This window comes from Nannospalax galili, unplaced genomic scaffold (genome assembly GCF_000622305.1).
Source record: "Nannospalax galili isolate Female #2095 unplaced genomic scaffold, S.galili_v1.0 scaffold1909, whole genome shotgun sequence".
NCBI classification, from domain to species: domain Eukaryota; kingdom Metazoa; phylum Chordata; class Mammalia; order Rodentia; family Spalacidae; genus Nannospalax; species Nannospalax galili.
Genome location: NW_008358834.1, coordinates 227,916 through 250,803, shown reverse-complemented (window position 1 = coordinate 250,803; position 22,888 = coordinate 227,916). Strand labels below are relative to the sequence as shown.

Below are 22,888 nucleotides of genomic sequence, written 5' to 3'. Positions count from 1 at the left end.
CTGGGGCACCGAAGGCGCATGCGCGAGGGCACCGCCGGCGCCTCTACCGCAGCAACTGGACGGGAGCGAGCGGGTGGGCGTCGCCAGCCAAGCACACTTCCGGGATGCGGCGCACGGATGCTGCGCGCGTGTGCAAGGCAGAGCACTGCCCCTGTGGGCGCCTGCAGGGGCGCTGAGGGGTGATAGGCTTAAGTACACCGAAGGAATGATTCACGAACTGCTCTTGGCCCTAAGCGGGTACCCAGGGTCCATTTTCACCTGGAACAAGCGCAGTGGCCTGCAGGTACGGAGGGCCTTAGACCACCCGAGTGCAATGGGTACAACTGAGCCTGGGCCTGGGGACGCCAGCTACCGGGGGCGGAGCTCGCAGGGCGGGGGCGGGGCCCAGGGCACGTGACTGTAGGACCGGGCGATTGATAACTGACCTGGCCTGGCAAGCCCTGGGAAACCTTTGTTTCCTAGGGCCTTTGAGGACCTAGGGTCCTGGGAGGGCTTCCTGGGAGCAGGTAAAAAGCAAGCTGGGCACTTGTTCCTGTCTGGTTCAAACTGAGTTTTGAAGGCTGATACAAATACACAGAATTCACGACGCTCAGAACAGCAAATTTTGTTGCATGAAAAAATGAATTTCTGAGCGTATGCTTTCCTACTTTCTTAAACTGCTGACCAGGTGAAGAACCTGAAAGAGGTCTTCCTGTCACCATAAAAGTGTAAGGGGGGGAGACTGAGTAATATAGTGCAGTATGCATTAATTCCTCTAAAGTCACAACAACCAGTAACCATTTTACAGATTAACATAGGTTCAGAAAGTTAACTCCCAGGTAATTAAATACCTAGTAATTAGCAAAGCTTAGTCTTGAACTGAGGTCTGTTTGGCTCCACTAACTGAACAGTTATAATCTGCCTCCAGATGTTCTCAGCAGTGACTTAGTAACTTAAGTATTGTTAGTCCCAGTTTACAAATACACAAGACTAAAGCTCAGAAAACTTTATGTTGACTAGTCTTGGCAGTCCTAGATAGGAATTAACATCTATCTAATTACAAAGTCCGGTCTGATCCTAGGAGAAATGGCAGTATAGGCCTTGACGCGCAGAAAAATTACATGCTTAGTCTGTAAAACCTATAAATCAGACAGATTTCTCATGTTTTTTTACCAATGTGAATTGGTTTTTTAAGTTTAGGTGAGTTTTTAAATTTTGTTTTTTGGATGTATATCTTTTTTCAATTTTTTAATTTTTATTTTTTTAAAATATTTTATTATTTTTATTTTATGTGTATGAGTGTATTGCCTGCACATAAGTGAGTGCACCAGTGTCCTGCAATGCCGTGGAGGTCAGAAGAGGGCTTCGGATTCCCCTGGAACTGGAGTTAAGGACCGTTCGTAGCCACCATGTGGGTGCTGGGAATCAAACCCAGGTCCTCTGGCAATCAGCGCACTTAACTGCTGAGCTGTCTCTCCAGCCCCTTATTATTTTTATTTTATGTGCATGAGTGTATTGCCTGCATGTATGTGAGTGCACCCGTGTTGTGCAATGCTGTGAAGGTCAGAAGAGGGCTTCAGATTCCCCTGGAACTAGAGTTAAGGACGGTTCATAGCCGCCATGTGGGTCCTCTGCAAGAGCAGTCAGTGCTCTTAACTGATGAGCCATCTCTCCAGCCCTGGATATTGCTCTTTTTTAAAAAATATTTTATTATTTTTATTTAACATGTATATAGCCTGTTTGTGTATAAGTACATCGGTGTCATGCAATGTCCTCAGAGCTCAGAAGATGGCATTTTAACTCCAGTTCCAGGGGATCTGACCCTCTTCTGACCTCCGAGGGCATTGCATGACATAGGTGCACTTACATACATGCAGGCAATATATTCGTACACATAAAAATAATAAAGTAGTTTAAAATTTTTTATCATTTATTTGTGTGTGTGTACACATGCATGCCATTGTGCGCATATGCCACAAAATAAATGTAATTTTTTTAAAGAAGAAAAAAGTTGCCAGGCGTGGTGCCTGTAGTCCCAGCACTTGGGAGGCAGAGGCAGGTGGATCTCTGTGAGTTCAAGGCCAGCCTGGTCTACATAGTGAGTTCCAGGACAGCTCGGGCTACAGGGAGACCCTGTCTCAAAAAGACCAAAAAAAAAAAAAAAAGAAAGAAAGAAAGGAAGGAAGGAAGGAAAGTGAAAGAAAGAAAGAAAGAAAGAAAGAAAGAAAGAAAGAAAGAAAGCTGAGGTGTGGCCCAGTGGTAGAATGCTTGTTTAACATGTGCCAGGCCTTGGACCTGATCTCTAGTGCTAGAAAAAGGAAAACAAGCAAACAGCACCCAAGTGGTTAAAATGGTAGTGGTTTTTGTTTGTTTGTTTGTTTTGTTTTTGTTTTTTTGGGTTTTTTTTTTTTTTTTTTTTTGTCTTTTTAGATAGGGTTTCCCTGTAGCCCCAGCAGGCCTGGAACTCACTATGTAGAGCAGGCTGGCCTCGAACTCACAGAGATGCACCTGCTGTGCTGGGATTAAAGGCATGCACCACCGCACCCAGCTAAAAATGGTAGATTTTATGTCATGTATTTTTACCACATTTTTTTCTGAGCTAGGATCTCATTATGTAGAATAGCCTTGAACTCAGTCACTCTGTAGCTCAGGCTGGCCTCCATCTTGCAATCCATCCCTGCCTCAGCCTTCTGAATCTTGGGATTACAGGTGTGCATCACCATGCCTGGCTTACCACAACTCTTCCTTTTTTAAGTTGATTGAACAAATACATTCTTCCATTACTTTTTTCAATTTGAACTTCTATAAAACTGTTATATATCACATTAGGCTATCATGCAAGCTAGTTGTGGTGATACATGCCTATGCTCTCTCATTTGAGAGGCCAAGGCAGGATCTGGAGTTCAGTAATAGCCTGAGTAGTCACTGCCTCTGGAGAGGTTGACTAATTTTTAATGTATGCCTGTAGCCCCAACTGGTCTGGAACTTAACTATGTAGACCAGGCTGGCCTTGATCTTACAGAGATCCACCTGCCTCTGTGTCCTGAGTGCTAGGATTAAAGGCATGCATCACCACATCTGGTGAATTCTTTCTTTTTTTTTTTTTTAACATTTCTTTATTCACTTTGTGTGTGCACATGTATGCAAAGGCAAGGCTACTTGCCACAGTGTGCATGTAGAGGTCAGTGGACACCTTTAGGAGTCGTTCTCACCTCTACCATGTGATTCCCAGGGATCCAGCTCAGGTCGTCAGTCTTGACAGCAAGCATCTTTACCTGCTGAGCTATCTCACCAACCCCTATTGCGTGAATTCTTTACCTTAAGTTGCCTATTTTATAAACAAGTAATTAGATCCTGATAAGGAACACTGCCTTTGTAGTGGTTTAGACATACCTTGTTACAGAATTTACCAACCTTGAGTGGGCAACTTAAAGAGAGAAAAAGGAAGATAAGAAGGAATAGAGAATATAAAGCATTTTAAGTGCCCCAAAGAACATGGGGTGGTGAGTGGCAGGCATGAGCTTTATAACTATCTCTCTTCTTGCAGGTTTCCCAGGACCTCCCGTTTCTCCACCCCAGTGAGACCAGTGTCCTGAACCGACTCTGCCGGCTTGGCACAGACTACATTCGCTTCACTGAGTTCATTGAACAGTATACAGGCCATGTGCAACAACAGGTGGGATCCTGTTCTGGATGTATGCTTCTAAGAGGGCAGGGGTACTATTTGGCTTTTAGCAAATTCATTGATGAAATAAGTTAGGAATTTCTGGAAATATTCCTGAATTTATGAATCAGTGGAAATACTCAACTGAAGGCAAGGTTTCTAATTGGCTTTTTTCCTAATGTAACAACAACAAACTCCTCTCATGTGGTGGAGATGCCATAAATCAGTGGTGCCTGAACAGAGACAGCTGACTCTTCGAGTTACTTAAAACATGATCTGTTCTCAGAACTTGTTCCTTCTGAGTTCTCTTGGAACTCCTCTAAGCAAAAGACTTCTATTTATTGAAACAGTACATCCAGCATGATATGGGACACAGAACACACAACTACAAACATGTTGTCAATCTAATCCCACCTGTTGTCAACATAAAGGGGGTTTAACTCCTTGCTTTCTTTCACATCTGGGTGAGGGCAAGTGAAAGGTCAAGGATTAAAGTAGTATGTTTAGCTCACAAGAGGAAACCAAAGCCAAGTTGGATTGTTTATATTGTAAATAAGATGAGATAGTATTAAATTATCTCAAAATAGAAGATTAACATTGGTTTATAAGGTTAGGTAAGATTCTCATTTGTAACAGAAGGTATTCCCAGGAAAGTCATTCCTACATATTCATGTGTCTTATGTGGGGGTGTTGTTGTTTAGGTGTTTTGTTTTTGACAGTGTCTCACTGAGTTATCCCAATTGGCCTGGATCTCGCTGTGTAGACCAGGCAGGCCTAGAACTCAAAGTGGTCCACTTCTGTCTCCCTAGTGCTTGGATTAAATGTGTGTGCCACCACATACACTTCTTATGTGGATTTTATCTTCCATGATATGAGGATTCCTCTAACTTTCCCACCCTCAGAGCCTTGTCACCCAGATGAGTACATAGCCAGAGAGGCTGGTCGTCTTATCATAACCTCTAGCCAACTGTTAATCATCATTCCTCATATAACCATATGAGAAGATCCTACAAAAAACTCATGAGAAGATCCTACAAATAACTAGATTCCTGGAAGACAAGCCTTATATAACCCTTTGATGAGAGTCTCATACCCATGTTGGCTGTCAGACCCATGTTCTTGACAAGCCAGGCAGAAGATGGGATATTAAAATGAGAATTGAGCTGGGCAGTGACATACACCTTTAATCCCAGCACTCAGGAGGCAGAGGCAGGCAGATCTCTGAGAGAAGGAGAACAGCTGGTCTACAGAGTGAGTTCCAGAGACTCTGTACCAAAAAAAAAAAAAAAAAAAAAAAAAAAAAAAAAAAAAAAAATCCCAAACTAAACAAAAAAAAAAATAAAGATGAGGATTGAGCCAATTTTTTCTAGTCAGTAAATACTTACCCTCTGTTCAAAGAACTATGCCAGTAGCCAAGATAAAAGCTGAGCAAAAAATGTAGTCCCTGCCTTCATAAAGCACTTGATCTAGTACAGGGGGCCGCTAAACAAAAGAATTCAAGGATGAAGAAGCAATGGGAGTAGTATTGATTCCACAGGGAGAGTTTTAAAAAGCTCTTCAGAGAATTGATGCTAGAGTGAATTCTGCACAGAGTGCTGGTCACAAAGGTGAGGTATACACCTATAAGCAGAGCACAAATTCACAGGGGCAGATTCACAGGGGTAGGAGAATAGAAGGAAGCACACCTGGTGAACCGTGGAGAATCTGGAAGGAAGGGTGTTGAGTGGAAACAGTAAATGAAAATTTTGTAGAAATAGGTCAAAGCTGGAATGCAGGAGTCATTGAATGAAATGCAGAAGAATTTGGATATTATTCTGGGCTAATGGAAAGCCGCCATAGGATCTTACACTGGAATGATATAGTTAGAACTGAGTTGTGGGAAAAGCTCTACTAATGTTGTATAGTTGTTTGTTACAGCATCCAGGGCTGGTTGGAAATTAAAATGCTACCAAATTATAAAAGGTCAACCCAAAAACTTTGTCATCAGTGGATTTTCCTCTTGCTAAATCACTGCTTTGATGTGGAATCATTTAAGCAAAGATAGTACTACTAATAAAAGATCTCTTCCTAGGTTTCCTAGGTCTTGAGCTGAGAAGTTGAGTTCTCTTTATTTGATTTCAGGATCATCATCCATCCCAACAGGGCCAAGGTGGGCTACATGGGATCTACCTAAGGGCCTTCTGCACAGGGCTGGATTCAGTTTTGCAGCCTTATCGCCAAGCACTGCTTGATTTGGAACAAGAGGTAAGAAAGAAATAATATAGAAAACAATACCTTTGGGGTAGCAGATCAGAGTGTGTTCTTGAATCTGAAGTACCCCTTTGATAAGGTCAGATAGTTAAGCGTGAGCTGTTTCCTGTGATGCTGGAAAGTACAATACTCTGATGGCCTAAGCCATGATCAAAGTGGCTCAGGGATGACAGCGAAAAATTCCAACTATTTTTAAGAGCCCTTGCTTTGGTTTCTTTATCATCTAAAAAAGAAAGCCTAATTAATAATCTTCTATAAGCTGTTAATTCTGCAGAGCATAAAACTAAATCAGATTCTCTTCTAGTTTTTATAGAGCAGACTGAGTCAAATTATTTTATGTGAAGTGCTAATCACAGTGTTCTTTATTGCAGTTCCTGACTGACCCTCATCTCTCTGTATCGCATGTCAACTACTCCTTAGATCAGGTATGCTGGCCAAATAGCAAAATGGCTTGGAACCTGTTCCTGTCGTTACAATAATCCAATTTATGGCATTATATTAAAAGCTTTTTTCCTTATGGTGTCAGAGCCCAAATAATTATATTTTTGTGCTTTGCTAGATAGGAACTGCTTAAATAGTTCCAAATTTAAACCTGGTGTAGTGTCTACCTGTAATCCCAGTAGTCAGGAGGCAGAGGCAGGAGCAAACTCGAAGCCAACCTGATCTATAAGTTCCAGGCCAGCCAGGCTTGTCTGAAAAAACTAAACAACAAAGGAGTTCCAGATTTACTTAACAGTGTAATGTGAATGTTCTCCTGTTGACATGAATATTGACAGAGACACTATCCTCAAAAGTAGAAATTGTTTCCATTCTCCATTTTCTTTGCAGCCAACCTGACATCAAATTGCCTTAGAATACTGGATCTTAACTGTCCTGTGGTATTTCCCTTTTATCTTAAATTAGACTATTCAGAAACAAAAGCATTTTTTTGAGTTGGTTTTTTATAATCCTATTTGATTACATACTCTTAATTTTCTCTACTTTGCAGTTCCAGCTCCTGTTTCCCTCTGTGATGGTTGTAGTAGAGCAAATTAAAAGTCAAAAGGTGAGAATTTTCCTTTTGCTCTGATACGCATCAAGGAAATATTAATAATGTTTTAGAATCTTTTTAAAAGACATTAATTTTCAGTAGTTTTTACTTGTTATTCATCCAGTTTTTGTTTATTTATCATAAAAAATGTCAGGAATGCAAAAATATGACATCATGCTGTCTTTAAGTACCTTGTAATTCAGAAAGCAGAGGAAATAAATGAACCCAAGAAGGTTGCTGGGGTAAGGCCAAGATCCTATGGATGTTTGAAGGGGAGAGCAGTTTGCCTGAGGGATAGAACTGTTGGGTTTGAATATGGAGGGGAATAGTACTCCTTGAAAAGAAATAAGGTAATAGGTTTATGTTTAAAGTACTGGCAGTTTTCTGAGAATTAAGAAATCACCAGACAAAACTCAGCTTATTTTATTCATTCAAGATGCCTATTGTCACAAGTTTCATCATACACATTAAGATGAGATTGTCTTTTCTGGGTGGAGTTAATCTCTCTGAAGAAACAGATGCATTGAGATTTCACACTAGAATATCTTTATCCATAATTGGACCAAGTGCACAAATGCATCAAACATGCTCAGCGCAGTTCTTCATGTTTTTAGGCTCTCTTATTTGTTCCTTAGCTCATTGAGGACATTTCCCTTGGAGAATAGAACTAGTTAACCAGTTAACTTCCACATAGCTATTTTGTTTTTTCTGTGTGAGTGAAGAAATTGAATGCTCTGCTACATTGATTCTGTGCTGGCAAAACTGAAAGAAAGGTGCTCTTCAGAGCTACAACATCTGATTTTTTTTATTTTTTTATTTTATTTTTTTATTTTTTGCCTTTTTGAGACAGGGTCTCCCTGTAGCCCCAGCTGTCCTAGAACTCACTATGTAGACCAGGCTGGCCTTGAACTCACAGAGATCTGCCTGCCTCTACCTCCCGAGTGCTGGGATTAAAGGTGTATGCCACGACACCCGGCCAGCATCTGATTTTTATTGTACACTTGCTCTTACCACACTGTGCTGTGTTTTACAGATGTGATCATATGTACTTAGACTCACACAGATGGAGGTATATGATAGATCTGGGATGTAGACCTAGTCTGTATACCTCCAAAGACAATGTTCTTAACTACTGTATTAAACTCACTCTCAAAATGGGAGGGAGCCTTCTACATGAATGGAGTTAGAAGTTCGGGGACAGAATTCCATACCTAGTTCCATATCTCAGTTGATTCTCACCTTTCATTGGCTACAGGAAGAATGGAAAACAGAGGGATTTAGGTAGGTGAACACTAATGACCAGGATGGTACTAGATAAATGAGTGTGCTAATGCTCCACAGTTAAAAAATGAGGTGGTCAGGAGCATGGGCTGAGGGTGAGAACGGGGACCTGCACACAGGCTCACAAGAGGGGGCTATTTTGGGAGTGGTGAAATATTAAAACTGTATTATGGTAATGCTTGCATAATGCAAATAGTACACTTAGGTAGATGTGAAAACAAATAGTACACTTAGGTAGATGTGACTTTAGGACATACAAATTATATCTCAAAGCAATTAATAAGGAAAACCTGAAGGACTTGGATATTGTGAATTAGAGGCAAAGCACATACTTTACAAGTAGTCTGACTTAGTCTTATCCTAAAAGAAAGACTTTTCCTTGGCTTTGAAGTTCCAACTCCACACAACTCTGCTTTCTTCAGTGCATTGACTTGCAAACCAATATGTATATTAGAATCACCTGGAGTGCTTGTTAAACCATAGGTTTCTGGACTTTACTCCCAAAATTTGCATATCTGCCAAGGTCACAGCACTGCTGATGATGAGGGGAGGGGTCTGTTGTTGAGAATTACTATATAGAAATCCTGGCAGAAAATATATCAATCTTTTCTCCTGGACTATGCCCTCTTGTTTGAATATAGGATATGAGTTTATATAACTCAGATTGACAAGGCTGTATTTTCCACAGATTCATGGTTGTCAAATCCTGGAAACAGTCTACAAACATAGCTGTGGGGGTTTGCCTCCAGTTCGAAGTGCATTAGAAAAGTAAGTCTTGGAGTCCTTAGGGATTGGGATGCAGATGGGGGATCAAGTGACTTGATTTTTCACATTTCATTTTCAGGTCATATGAAAATCTCTGGGAAAAATTCTGAGCAGAATAGAAAAGTCTCAGGGCTGAGGAGCTGGCTTAGTGAACAAAGTACTTGCTATGTGAGCATGAAGACCTGAGTCCACATCCCCAGCACCCATGTAAAAAGCCAGGAGTGGCAACCTGCACCTGTAATCCCCAGACTGGGAAAGTAGAGACAGGAGGGTCTTTAGGGCTTGTTGCCCAGTCATGCTAGCTGAATTGGTGAGCTCCAAGAATTGGTGAGCTCCAAATATAGTGAGAGACCTTGTCTCCAAAAATAAGATGAACAGTGACTGTGGGAGACACCTAAACTCAGCCTCTGGCCTCCACATCCACACACGTATATACACAAAGAAAAGCCTTATGAGGCACCAGGCATGGTGGTACACTGGGAGGTAGAGGCAGACAGGGGGATCAGGAATTCAAGGTCATCTCAGATAAATTGAAAGTTTGATGCCAGCAAGAGAAAAGAGAAGGGGAAAGGCGGGGAGGGAAGGAAAGTGAGAAAAGTAAGGGGGTGAGATAGAGAAAAAGAGAAAGATAAGATACAGGGGCTGGGTCAGTCAGTAAAGTGTGTGCCTTGCAAGCACAAGGACCTGACTTTAATTCCCAAAAACAATGTCGAAAAATAAAGACAGAAGCTAGGCATGGTGGTATGGTCTTTAATCCCAGCCCTCAGGAGGCAGAGGCAAGCACACTTAGTGACTTCCAGGAGGGACAGAACTAGGGAGACCCTATCAAAACAAAACAAAAGCCAGGATTGGAGGGAAATGTGGATAACATCTGAGGTTGTCCTCTGGCTTATATATGTACATTCACACAAAAACAAAAAGGAAAAGGAAAAGCCTTGTGAGCAAGGTGCTCATATAATCCAAAGAGAGGGTTATAGAGTGAAGTTTGAAAGCCAGAGGCTTTAGATGGGGCTGGAGAGATGGCTTAGCAGTTAAGAGCACTGGCTGTTCTTGCAGAAGACCCAAGTTCAAATCCTAGCACCCACATGATGGCTAACAACCATCTGTAACTCCAGTTCTGGGGGATCCAGCACCCTCTTCTGTCCTCCATGGACACTGCATGACACAGGTGCACTTACACACATGCAGGTATAACATTTACACACATAAAATTAAAATAAATAAATTTGAAAAAAATCAAAGCCAGGATTTAGCTGCCAAGTTGACCTTGAGACCAGCCTTTTTAATGTTGGATCTCATTATCATTGCAGGATTCCTATTACATGTACCAGATAATGCTTGCTATGTTAAAATGTGGGTATTTGAGAAGCTATGTGGTGGCACACTCCTTTAATCCCAACATTCAGGAGGCAGAGGCAGATGGATCTCTGTGAGATCAAGGCCAGCCTGGTCTACATAGTGAGTTCCAGTTCAGCTGGGGATACAGGGAGACCCTGTCTCAAAAAGACAAAAAAAAAAAAAAATGTGTATTTGAGTAGCCTTAAAATGTTTATACTTTATAATCATATAATGCCACTCTTAGAAATTTTATCTTAGAAATTTAATCCTAATAAATTGTTTTATTATTTGTGTGGTGTTGTGGTATTTCTGTACATGTATGTGCAAGTACATGAGCCCTCAGAGGCCAGAGGAGGACACTGGGTGTCCTGCTCTACCACTCTCTGTCTTATTTCCTTTAGGCAGGCTCTCCCACTGAGCCTGAAGCTTGGAGCCCCTTTGGCTAGGCTCTGGCCAAAAACCCAGAATCTGCCTGCCTCTATTTCCCAACACTGGAGTTGCAGGCATATGCAGCCATGCCCAGCTTTTACATAGGTGATGGGGATTCAAACTCGGGCCCTCATGCTTGCTGAGCAAGCACTCTTACCCACTACACCATCTTCTCAGTCCCCCAACAAAATTATTTAAAAGAAGAAAGTAACTCACTGCTATGTTTTCTGTTCTATCAGGAGATTAGAAAATTGCCAAGAGTATAAGAAAAACTAGGGCCACTGAAATGGCTCAGTAGGTAAGGAGCTGGCTGCCAAGCCTGACCACCTGAATTGACCACCTGCGTTCAATCCCCAGAACCCTCATGGTGGAAGGAGAGACCAACTCCTGCAAGTAGTTCTCTGAACTCCACACACATGCACTGAGGCAACAGGTGTGTCAACACACATGCATGCACACACAAAAATAAATGTTTTTAAATTTTAAATATTTTATTTTATGTGTATGAGTGTATTGCCTACATGTGTATAAGTGCACCTATTGTACAATTCCCAAGGAGATCAGAAGAGGGCATCAAATTCCCTTGGAACTGAAGTTACAAATGGGTGTTAGCTGCCATGTGGATGCTAGGAACGGAACCCAGGTCCTCCACAACAGCAGCCAGTGCTTGTAGCTGCTGAGACGTCTCTCCAGCCCCAGTTTTTAAAATTTAAAGAAACACTAAATATGTATTCACTAGATTATAAAGCCATTAAAATTATAACTACCACAGTAACATATAAAATATTTTTATAATGAAAACTCTATAAAATTGTATTTATAATTACAACTGTTTAAAAATAGAGAAAGAGGGTTTGGGGGTATGTGGCTTTGTACAAGGCCCTGGGTTCAGTTGTCAGCATTATAAGAAAAAAAGTAGGGCCTAGAGAGATGGCTCAGTGGTTAAGAGCACTGACTGCTCTTGCAGAGGACCCGGGTTCGATTCCCAGCACCCACATGGTGGCTACAAACCATCCTTAACTGCAGTTCCAGGGGAATCCAAAGCCCTCTTCAGACTTCCGTGGCATTGTACAACACAGGTGCACTCACATACATGCAGGCAATACACTCATACACATAAAATAAAAATATTATTTTTTAAAAACTATTTTTTTAAAAAAGAAAAAAATAGAGAATGATCAGAGGCTGTCCATTTAATGTTATTTCCTTTTCCTTGTGTCTAAAAAGGAAAGTATAGCATTAATTCCAAAATTGTAGTGGTCAGCTCTGAGGCCCTCCACACCTTAATCACCTCTGTTTCCACTTGTCTTAGTCCCTTTTCTGTAGCTGTGATGAAATACCATGACAGAAGCAACTTAAGGAAGGAAAGGTTTATTTATTTATTTATTTTATTATTTTTATTTTATGTGTATGAGTGTATTGCATGCATGTACGTAAGTGCACCCGTGTCATGCAGTGCTACAGAGGTCAGAAGAGGGCTTCGGATTGGATTCCCTTGGAACTGGAGTTAAGGACGGTTCATAGCCACCATGTGGGTGCTGGGAATCGAACCCTGGTCTGCAAGAGCAGTCAGTGCTCTTAACCACTGAGCCATCTCTCCAGCCCCAGGAAAGGTTTATTTTGGCTCATAGTTCCAGGGTACAGCCTGTCATGGTGGAAAAGTCATGGTAACTGGAGCTGGAGGGAGCTGGTCACATTAATCCACAGTCAGGAAGCAGAGGAAGGTGAATTTGACTAGTGTTCAGCTTCCTTTCTCCATTTTATAGGGTCCAGGATCCCAGCAAGTTAAGATGGGTCTTCCCATCAGTTAACCTAATTGTTAGTCATTCTCAAAGGCTAACCTTAATCTAGCTAATCTCTCACAGGTGATTGTACATCTCATCAAGTTGACAGTTTGAACTAAGGCTTACTCCACTATACAAGTCAACCATTAAAACAGCAGGAAACTTTTTAGAACATGCTTTAGACAATGTCCTCTATTAATGTTTTTACATGTAGAATGTAAAATTTTATGTAAATAATACAACACACATTTTTGGTTTTGTGCTAGGGATCAAACCCCAGGGCCTATGCAATATATCTTTGGTTTTGGTTTTGGGGGTGTTTTGTTTTGCTTTGCTTTGCTTTTTGAGATGGGGTTTCCCTGTAGGCCCAGCTGGCCTGGCACTCGCTAAGTAGACAGGGCTGGCCTTGAACTCAGAGATTTGCCTGCCTCTGCTTCCAGAGTGCTGGGATTAAAGGTGTGCGCCACCATGCCTGGTGCAATATATATTTGTTACTTATTGTCAGGGATGAAGCTTTATAGAACAAGTACTCAGGTAAACATAAGTGTAAGTGGCTTCCTCTTTAATTTAAAAAAAAAACAAAACAAAAAACATGGGTCTGGAGAGATGGCTTAGTGGTTAACAGCACTGACTGCTCTTGCAGAGGACCCAGGTTCAATTCCCAGCATCCACATGGCAGCTACAACAGGTGTTACTCATATACATGCAGGGAATACACTCATACACATAAAATAAAAATAATAAATAAAATATTTTTTTAAAACATTTATTTGTGTGTGTATATACATGTATTTGTACATGCTTGTTAAGGTCAAAGGACAATTTGCAGAAGTTGGTTCTTTCCACCATGTGGGTCCTGGGGATCAATAAAGTCAGGTTTTTAGTCTTGGTGACAAGAGCTTTAATCCATTGAGCCATCTCACTAGCCCCCTAATATGACTCTTTTAAAAAGAGAGTTTCCAGGCCAGGTATGGTGGTGCACGCCTTTAATCCCAGCACTCGGGAGGCAGAGGCAGGCAGATCTCTATGAGTTCAAGGCCAGCCTGGTCTACATAGTAAGTTCTAGGACAGCTAGGGCTACAGGGAGACCCTGTCCCAAAAAGACCCTCCCCCAAAAGTTTCCATGGAGTTCATATATTACAAATAATAGACTAAAGCTGTTTCTTTTCTCTCCAACTCTTTATTTTGAAAAATGTCAAGCCTACAAGAAAGTTGAAAGACTATTACAGTAAACACTGAGCATCCTTTCATTTTACCAGTTAACATTTTGCCATGTTTCTCTTTTCTTTCTCCTGTATGCTTTGTGTTATACATACACATCCTCCAGTTTTGAATCATTAGAAAGTAATTGCAGGTATCATAAATATGAGCTAAATAGTTTAGCTAATATCTCTTAAGATAAAAGGCATTCTCTTTTTTTCTTATAGAACACCAATACCATATACCCAAGAAAGTTAACATTAATGCAATAACATAATATCCAGAATATATCAAGATTTTTCCAGTTGTTCCCCAAAAGTCCAGTACAGCTACTGTTTCTTACAATCCAGAATCCAGTACATTTTCATTTAATTGCAATTGGTTATGTGTTTTTAGTCTTTGTCTCCTTCCCTTCTCTCCCCAGGCATGAGCTACCACATCTGGTTCTTTTTAGTCTCTTTCAGTTTAAAACACCTCCTTCACCTTTGGTTGTTGTCTTTGATGATAATGACATTTTCCAAGAGCTCTTACCAGTTGTCTGTAGAATGCCCACAATTTAGATGTAGCCGATTCATTCTTCCTGATTAGATTCAGGTTAAACATCTTCAGCAAGTAGACTACACAGGTGATATTATTTCCTATTCCATCATATTAGAAGGCACAGAAGGTAAGTTTATCCTATGACTGCTATTGTGAAGTTTAAGAACTTGGTTTAGGTATTATCTGTCAGATCTGTCTACTGTAGAGGTACCTTTCCCTTTGTAATTAATATCCTGTCTAGCTACCCTTTAACACCATCTCAATAGCCTATTCCCAACAACCTTCCTACATTTTATTGTTGAATAATATGTTTTCCCATCAACCTGGTACTCACATATTGAATCTTTTTCTATATGACAGAATCAACAAGAAGAAAATAAATTCAAGGCTGTGTTAGCCATTATATCTACTTAATAGGACTTATCAGTTCTAAGACTTAACTTTACACAAATGGAGGAAAGAAAATATTTTTTCCCTAAAAGAACATTTACTGAACTTAAGTATATAGTACATATTACATACTGGGTTTAAATATGTACTTAAGTATGAAAATTTATGCAGTCTATAAGAAATTGAATTAGCACAATTTTTTTTTAAATTTTATGTATATGCGTATTATTGCCTGCATATAGGTAAGTGCACCTGTGTCATGCAATGCTCGCGGAGGTCAGAAGCTGTTGGATCCCCTGGGACTGGAGTTACGGACAGGTGTTAGCTGCCATGTAGGTGCTGGGATTTGAACCTGGGTCTTCTGCAAGAACAACCAGTGTTCTTAACCGCTGAGCCATCTCTCTAGCCCCCTAGCACAATTATTTTTAACTTATTCCCCAAACTCTCAAGTCTGTCTTCATCCTATAGCAATTTGAAATGTGATCTCTGTGGCCTCGGTGGGGGTCAGTATTCACCAAGTAGTTTTGTAAGGTCCTTGCTCTCCTCTCTCCTAGAATCTTGGCTGTGTGCCATGGGGTCATGTATAAACAGCTCTCAGCCTGGATGCTACATGGACTCCTCTTAGACCAGCACGAAGAGTTCTTTATCAAACAGGGTCCATCTTCTGGTAATACCAGTGCCCAGCCAGAAGAGGATGAGGAGGATCTGGGCATTGGAGGACTGACAGGAAAACAACTGAGAGAACTCCAGGACCTGGTGAGAGCACAGCAGGAAACCCATCTCACACTCCCAGGAGTCAGAAACCTCCATGGCTTACTCATCTACTGAGCCCTCCTTAGCTCACCATTACTTGAGTGCCTTCCATAGATGGATTTAGCTGTAAACACTGGTTTTCTCTTAATTTGTGTGAGACTACCAAATAGAAAGTGCAGTTAAGTTCTTGTTTCTCCTTTTCACATTACATGTATTTAAGTTTTATCTCTACAGACAAGAGCCACTCTAGCATTTTAATGTGGTTTGGAGTTCTAAATAGACTCCTTAAAGTATTGTCTGCAATTGTTCATCTACTTGTTCATTTATCTTGTTACGTTCATTGAATGCCTGTTACTGTTATGTGCTGGGCACTGTTTTAGGTATCCACCTACATAGACAAAATGTATCCTATCCTTAGGAAGATTAGATTTAATAGACAGTACAGAAAAGCAAAGTTACAGTGTGCCAGATGCTCTGCCAGATAACTGTTCTTGGAACATGTCTTGGAGTAGGGTTTATAACTGGAGAAGACTTCAGTGCAATATATGTTGAGATTTGCAGAATGGTTTTTCTGTTGTGTACTCCAGGCTATCTGGCCCGAAAGCTTCTAAGGGGTCTCCTGTCTCCACTCCCATCTCCCGGCAGGGATGCTGTGATTACAGATGCTAGTACTACAGTGACTGGCTTTTACATGGGTTCTGAAGATTTGAACTAAGGTTCTCACACTTGAACATCAAGCACTTTTACCCACAGAGCCATCTCTTCTGCCCAACACCAAGTTTTTAAATATAAGGCTTTTATTTATCATTTTGCCTTTGCCACTCTGTTAAGTGGGCAGACAATATACTCCCTTACTTGTACAATGAAGGACTGGGTGGCATTCCTTCAGGTCTCATAAATATGTCTGTTCCAGGCTGGAGAGATGGCTCAGCAGTTAACAGCACTTGCTGCTCTTGCAGAGGACCCAGGTTTGATTCCCAGCACACACATGGTGGCTAAAACCAGTTCTAGGGGAATTTGATGCACTCTTCTGACATTCATAGGCATTGCATGACATGGGTGTACTTACACACATGCAGGCAATACACTCATACACATAAAATAAAAATAATAAAATATTTTTAAAAAGTGCCAGGGGTAATGGTGACACCTTTAATTCTAGCACTCGGGAGGCAGAGGCAGGTGGCTCTGTGCAAGTTCAAGGCCAGTGTTGTCTACATAGTGAGTTCCCCGCTAGCAGGGGCTACAGAGTGATCCTGTCTCAAAAAGACCAAAAATAAATAATAAATAAAAGATAAATAAATAAAAAGCAAATAGGGGGCTGAAGAGATGGCCCAGCAGTTAAGAGCTCTGTCGGCTCTTATAGAAGACCCAGGTTTGAATCCCAGCACCCGTATGGTAGCTAATAACCATCTGTAACTCTAGTTCCAGGGTATCCCATACCCTCTTCTGCCCTCCGTGGGCATTGGATGACATGGGTACACTTACATACATGCAGGCAATATACTCATACACATAAATAACAGCTGGGGGCACTGATAACACAGTGGACAGTAACAGGGATGGAAAAGTATATGGGCTCCAGTGGTGGGGGGCAGGGGGAGGCTATGGGAGGGTTCCATTTGGGATGTGTGTATAAAGATGAATAAGATTGTTTGGGATGTTCTGTATGAAATACAAAAAAATCTCAAAATAAAAAAAAATAAGCCAGGCATGGTGGCGAACACCTTTAATCCCAGCACTTGGGAGTCACAGGCAGGCAGACCTCTGTGAGTTTGAGGCCAGCCTGGTCTCCATAGTGAATCTGGGCCAGCTGGGTCTACAGGGAGACCCTGTCTCAAAAAAAAAAGACCAAAAGGAAAATAATAATTATAATAATTAAAAAATAAAAATAAATTTTTAAAAATCATAATTAATTAAAAATAGATATATAAATGTATCTGCTCTGTCAGGGTTCCTCAGGGCCTACTTAAGACCCTTTTTCCCTAAATGAGCCAGGAGGTCCTCACTATCTACACACATAGATCCTGAACTTACTAAAGAGGCGTCCTGAGCAGCTCAAAGCAGGAGGACTCATTTGTGCTTAATACCATTATTCAGTGGCAACATAATTATACTACAACATAGTATAATAAACTCAGTCTTTATATTACAATAGATTTTTTAGCATAAAGTCTAATTTCCTCATTTGAGTAAGAACTGATGAGTCTACTGTGGAAGTCTAGGCAATGAGTGCTTTCCAGCATCATTTTAAGATTTAAAAGAATATCTGGGTGCACTTGGGAGGCAGAGGCAGGTGGATCTCTGTGAGATCAAGACCAGTCTGGTCCACATAGTGAGTTCCAGGCCAGCTGGGGCTACAGGGAGACCCTGTCTCAACAAGAGAAAAAGAATATCTTGAGTTACCTTCAGCTGGCCAAGTAAATCTGACTCCTCTCCCATCAGCTTCCAACAGAGACCTCAAAGTGGGAGGTGAGGACTGACACCAAAAGTTTTCCTTTGACCTTCACATGTACACTATGGCAAACGTATGCCAACAGTCACAAAAATACACACACACACACACACAGAGTACACGCAGAGATAATTAAAAAGAATAAACTCGGTGCTTTCCACCATGTTACTGTTCTGCCTGAAAATGTTAATATATTTCCAAAGCACTATAGTGATTTAAGAATTTTACAACTTTGGTGATGGAGAGATGCTCAGAGGTCAAGAGGGCTGGCGACTCTTACAAAGGACCCAGGTTTGGTTCCCAGCACCCACCATGTACAAGCAACACACTCATACACATAAAATAAAAATTAATTTAAAAAGAATTGTACAACTTCAGATTTACAGTCTCTGCTTAGCAATAATGTAGATCATGAGCTGGGAGAATCACTCAATCTTTTTTTACTGTATACTTCATTTTTGATATGGATTATATTCCTTCACTAGCGCCTAATTGAGGAAGAGAACATGTTGGCCCCATCTCTGAAGCAGTTTTCCCTGCGGGTAGAGATTTTGCCATCCTATATTCCAGTAAGAGTTGGTGAAAAAATCCTCTTTGTTGGAGAATCTGTCCAGATGTTTGAGACTCAAAATGTGAACCTGACTAGAAAAGGTAAGACCCTCCCTGTCCAGTGTGCCCCATCCTCAGAGGCTCTTCATTCATAGCGATGGACCCAAAGCATGTTTGGTTAGAATGGCTGGTGACGCTGGAACTGCCATAGCAAAACAATGCTGATAGGCTTGCCTGAGAAGCTGTGGCCCTCTCCAAACCCTGTCTGTCCTCCTTTGACAGTGCCTTTGTATTCTGTAGGATCCATTTTGAAGAACCAGGAGGACACTTTTGCTGCAGAGCTGCATCGGCTCAAGCAGCAGCCGCTCTTCAGCTTAGTGGATTTTGAGCAGGTGGTGGATCGAATTCGTAGCACTGTGGCTGAGGTTTGTCTTTTGTCTTTTATTGCTCCAGAAGAAATGAGTTAGTGCCCACACCCAGCTTTTACATGGGAGTTGGGAATCTGAGCTCAGATTTTTTATTTTCTTTTATAAAATTTCTTAGTTCCGTAAAACCTGCTTTTCTCTTTATTTCCTTCCGTCTTACTTTATTTTCCCTTTAAAACACATTGTAACATATATAAAAATATAAAATGATACATACTAATGGAAAGCCATTGAGTATTTCAGTGCATGTGTATGTTGTCTAATGTTTTAAACCAGGATAAACATATTTGTCTCCTTGAGTATTATCATTTCTTTATGATGAAAACTCTCAAAATCCTTTCTTCTAACTTGAAATGAGCAATAATGTTTGTTAGCTCTAGTCACCCTGCAGTGCAGTAGCTGGCACACCAGAGCCTCTGCGCCTGTCTGCTTGGCTGGCCTTTCCCCGGCCCTCCCCTCATATGTTGTCTGTCTTAAACTGAGGTGTTTCAGTTTTTTCATTTTGATGCTGAGTTTTTGGAATTCTTATATACTCTGAATATCAGTCACTTGTCAAATATAGTTTACAAATATTTTCTTCCATTTGTAAGTGGTCCCGAATGCGGTCTGTTGGGTTTTGTTTAGTTTTTTTCCTTTGCTGTGCAGAAGTTAGTAGTTTGATACAATCTCATTTATTTTTGCTTTTGTTTCTTGTACTTTTAAGGTTTTGTCAAAAACAAAAAATCTGGGTGTGGTGGCAAACACCTTTAGTCCCAGCACTCAGGAAACAGACACCTTTGGTCCCAGAACTCAGGAAACAGAGGCACATCTCTGTGAAAGCTTGGTCTACAAAGTGAGTTCCAGGACAGCTGGGGCTGCAGGGAAACCCTGTCCCCAAAAGACCAAAATAAACAAACAAATGAACAAAGCAGCAACTTCACGTGTGGCTGGCTCTCAGGCACTCCTCTGTGTTCTTTGAGCTCATCATAGTTTCAAGTGTTACATTTAAGACTTTAATCCATTTTGCATTGATTTGGGGGGGATGGAGCCGAGGGGGTTGAGACAGGGTCTCCCTGTAGCCTCAGCTGGCCTGGAACTTGATATGTAGACCAAGCTGGCCTCAATCTCACAGAGATCTGCCTGCCTCTGTCTTCCCAGCTTGCATTGATTTTTTTTTTTTTTAAAGCTGGTGACAGATGGGGACTTAGTTATATTTTTCTGCATGTGGATATCCAATTTTCATAGCACCACTCATTGAAGCCCATCTTTCCTTTAGTACATGTTCATAGTCATAAAGGTTTTTTTTTTCTTTTCTTGAAATTTTATAGTTTTCAGCCCTATTTTAAGTCTATGATCAATTTGAGTTCAGTTTCTCTGGCATAAGGTATGCATCAAGTTTTAACTTTATTTTCTTTTTTACTATTTAAAAATTTTTTAATTTAATAACCACATGATTAGAAGAAGCATTTCATTACAGCTTTAACATATTCAATAATAATTTCCAGAGCAAAGATACATCTCTTTCAAAAGTGGCTGTAAATTTTTAGGTTCACAGTTGAATTAATAGTTATACAATATTGAACTCAGTATAAACCCTGTAAGACATAAAATTGAATGAGTTTTTAACCTTTAAAAAAGATCTCCATTTCATTTAAAAGTATACTGTTTCCTACAGAAACTCATTTTTTAAAAAAATATTTTCATTTGTTATTTTATATGTATGAGTGTATTGCCTGCATGTATGTGAGTGCACCCGTGGTCGTGCAGTGCCGCAGAGGTCAGAAGAGGGCTTCAGATTCCTCTGGAACTGGAGTTAAGGACGGTTCATAGCTGCCATGTGGGTGCTGGGAGTGAACCTGGGTCCTCTGCAAGAGCAGTCAGTGCCCCTAACCACTGAGCCATCTCTCCAGCCCCAGAAAGACTCATTTTTAATGCTATTAACACTTAGAAATAATATTTGCATGCATCTCTAATTTCTATGTATCTGATTATTACTAGTCACAGTCGGTTACACTCAGATCCTTGGCACCTGAGTATGGATATAAAGTCATCAGGCAGATTTCAATGGTAATGTTTATCACCTCTACTAATTAACATGAAGTAAATTTTTATGCTTCCTCCTCAAATATGTCATTTTTTATTTGTTAATTTTTTTGTGTGTATATCATATAGAATATCCCAAACAATCTTATTCATCTATATACCCATTTCCCAAATGGCACCCTCCCATAGCCCCCCCCCCCAACCCACTGGAGTCCATATACTCTGTCATCCCTGTTACTGTCCACTCTGTTGTCGCCAACCATTCTGCCCCCCCAGTGCAAGTCCATTTGCTGGTTCTAGTCAGCCTTTCTAGAGTTCCTTGTTTTAGGAAGATCAGCTCTTCCTCATCTAGCAGCAAACAGTTGCCAACAATCCTTTAGATAAGATTGGGGTCTGCTGTTCATTTTCCCAGTTCTGTGCTGGGTTAGTGTAAAAATTATATTGACCCCTTTAATCTTTGGTTATACTTTCCTTTTGGGTGTAAGAGCCTACAATTGGCCCAGATAAACCAATTTATTTTTACTCTTAAGGCTGTTTGAGGATCTGTTCCTCAGGGGTCACATGGGTTTGGGAGGAGCCCCTGACTCCTTTCTTTTACCAGTTCTGTCTATGTGAAGTTAAGTCAGAGGTCCAAAATTATATTGACCCCTTTAATCTTTGGTTATACTTTCCTTTTGGGTGTAAGAGCCTACAATTGGCCCAGATAAACCAATTTATTTTTACTCTTAAGGCTGTTTGAGGATCTGTTCCTCAGGGGTCACATGGGTTTGGGAGGAGCCCCTGACTCCTTTCTTTTACCAGTTCTGTCTATGTGAAGTTAAGTCAGAGGTCCTGCTCAGCCGTGGCTGGCTTCGCTTGGAAGCATTGAGGAAATGTTTCCTCTGTGTTGACCCTCCTCTTTGGAGACTGGACACTGGCTGGTTCAAGTCCATCTGGTGGGGTCTCTATGGCTTCCTTGATCAAGAGGACAGGTGACTCACCACAGTTACAGGACATTTTGAAAGATGCTCATAGTCCCCTGGAACTTAGTCGACTTAGGAGGGCAAGGAGCAAAAACTGTCCTTTAAGTCCCTCTGACCAAATTAGTATAGGCCTCAAAGTATAGCTGTTAAACATCCAAGAAGGTTAGTTCCACCAGTCTGGTTCTTTTTTTGTTTTGTTATGTTTTTGTTTTTTGTTTTGGTGTTTTTGAGACAGGGTCTCCCTGTAGTCCCAGCTGGTCTGGAACTTGCTATGTAGACCAGGCTGGCCTCAGACTCACAGAAATCTGCCTGCCTCTATCTCCCAAATCCTGGGATTATAGGTGCGTGCCACCACACCTGGCCCAGTCTGGTACCTTTAATTACCATGTGTCATGTAGGTAAAACTTGGGCAAAGACCAAACGTTCTCAGATAAACCTTGCCTAGATATGCATTATATTCTTTGATATAGTTTTATGTATAATTTGTCAGTAGGTTGTTGGGCTAATATGGTTCCCTCTGGTTTTTTAAAACTAGCTAGGCATTATTTATCTCTCACATTGTCTAACCCTTCCACCATGGTTTCCCCATTTCAGATGCCCCCATTTCTCCCATTTCTCCCTTAATAATACCTTTCTCCTATGGTCCCACCTCTCTTGAGTTCCTTCTTTCCCTTTAACCCCTAGGTTCCTTATATAACCTTCCCTCCCCCACTCCCCTTAAAATAACCCCATTTTTATCCATATCTCCTTTACTAATGCCTGTTTCCTACTGTTCTTCTCTTTCAGGTTCTTTCTTTTCCTTTACCTCCCTGGTTCCTTTTCATTATCCTGATTCCTGTAGTTATGTCTGGATACATACTCACTTATAAGGATTTGGTGCTAGGATCCACATATGAGGGAGAACATACATTGTTTTCTTTCTGAGTCTGTTACTTAATTTAGTATAACAGTTTCTAGTTCCATCCATTTACTTGCAAATTTCATGATTTCATCTTGCTTTTACTCCTGAGTAAAACTCCATCATATAAATGAACCACAATTTCATTATCCACTTGTCAGCTGAGGGACACTT

General features: G+C 40.9%; 1 protein-coding gene across 2 annotated transcripts in view; it reads left to right on the top strand.

Moving 5' to 3' along the window:
- The first annotated feature begins 86 nt into the window (after positions 1-86).
- The window catches only part of Tubgcp4 (tubulin gamma complex associated protein 4), a 37,369-nt gene continuing 14,567 nt past the window's right edge, over positions 87-22,888 (top strand). For both annotated transcript variants that reach the window (XM_008822326.3, XM_008822325.3), the window contains exons 1-9: positions 87-283; positions 3,527-3,655; positions 5,765-5,887; positions 6,265-6,318; positions 6,882-6,938; positions 8,893-8,972; positions 15,205-15,406; positions 18,344-18,509; positions 18,708-18,832. In XM_008822326.3, the coding sequence (XP_008820548.1) occupies positions 206-283; positions 3,527-3,655; positions 5,765-5,887; positions 6,265-6,318; positions 6,882-6,938; positions 8,893-8,972; positions 15,205-15,406; positions 18,344-18,509; positions 18,708-18,832 (1,014 nt within the window). In that variant the 5' untranslated portion in view covers positions 87-205. The remainder of the gene's footprint in view (positions 284-3,526; positions 3,656-5,764; positions 5,888-6,264; positions 6,319-6,881; positions 6,939-8,892; positions 8,973-15,204; positions 15,407-18,343; positions 18,510-18,707; positions 18,833-22,888) is intronic.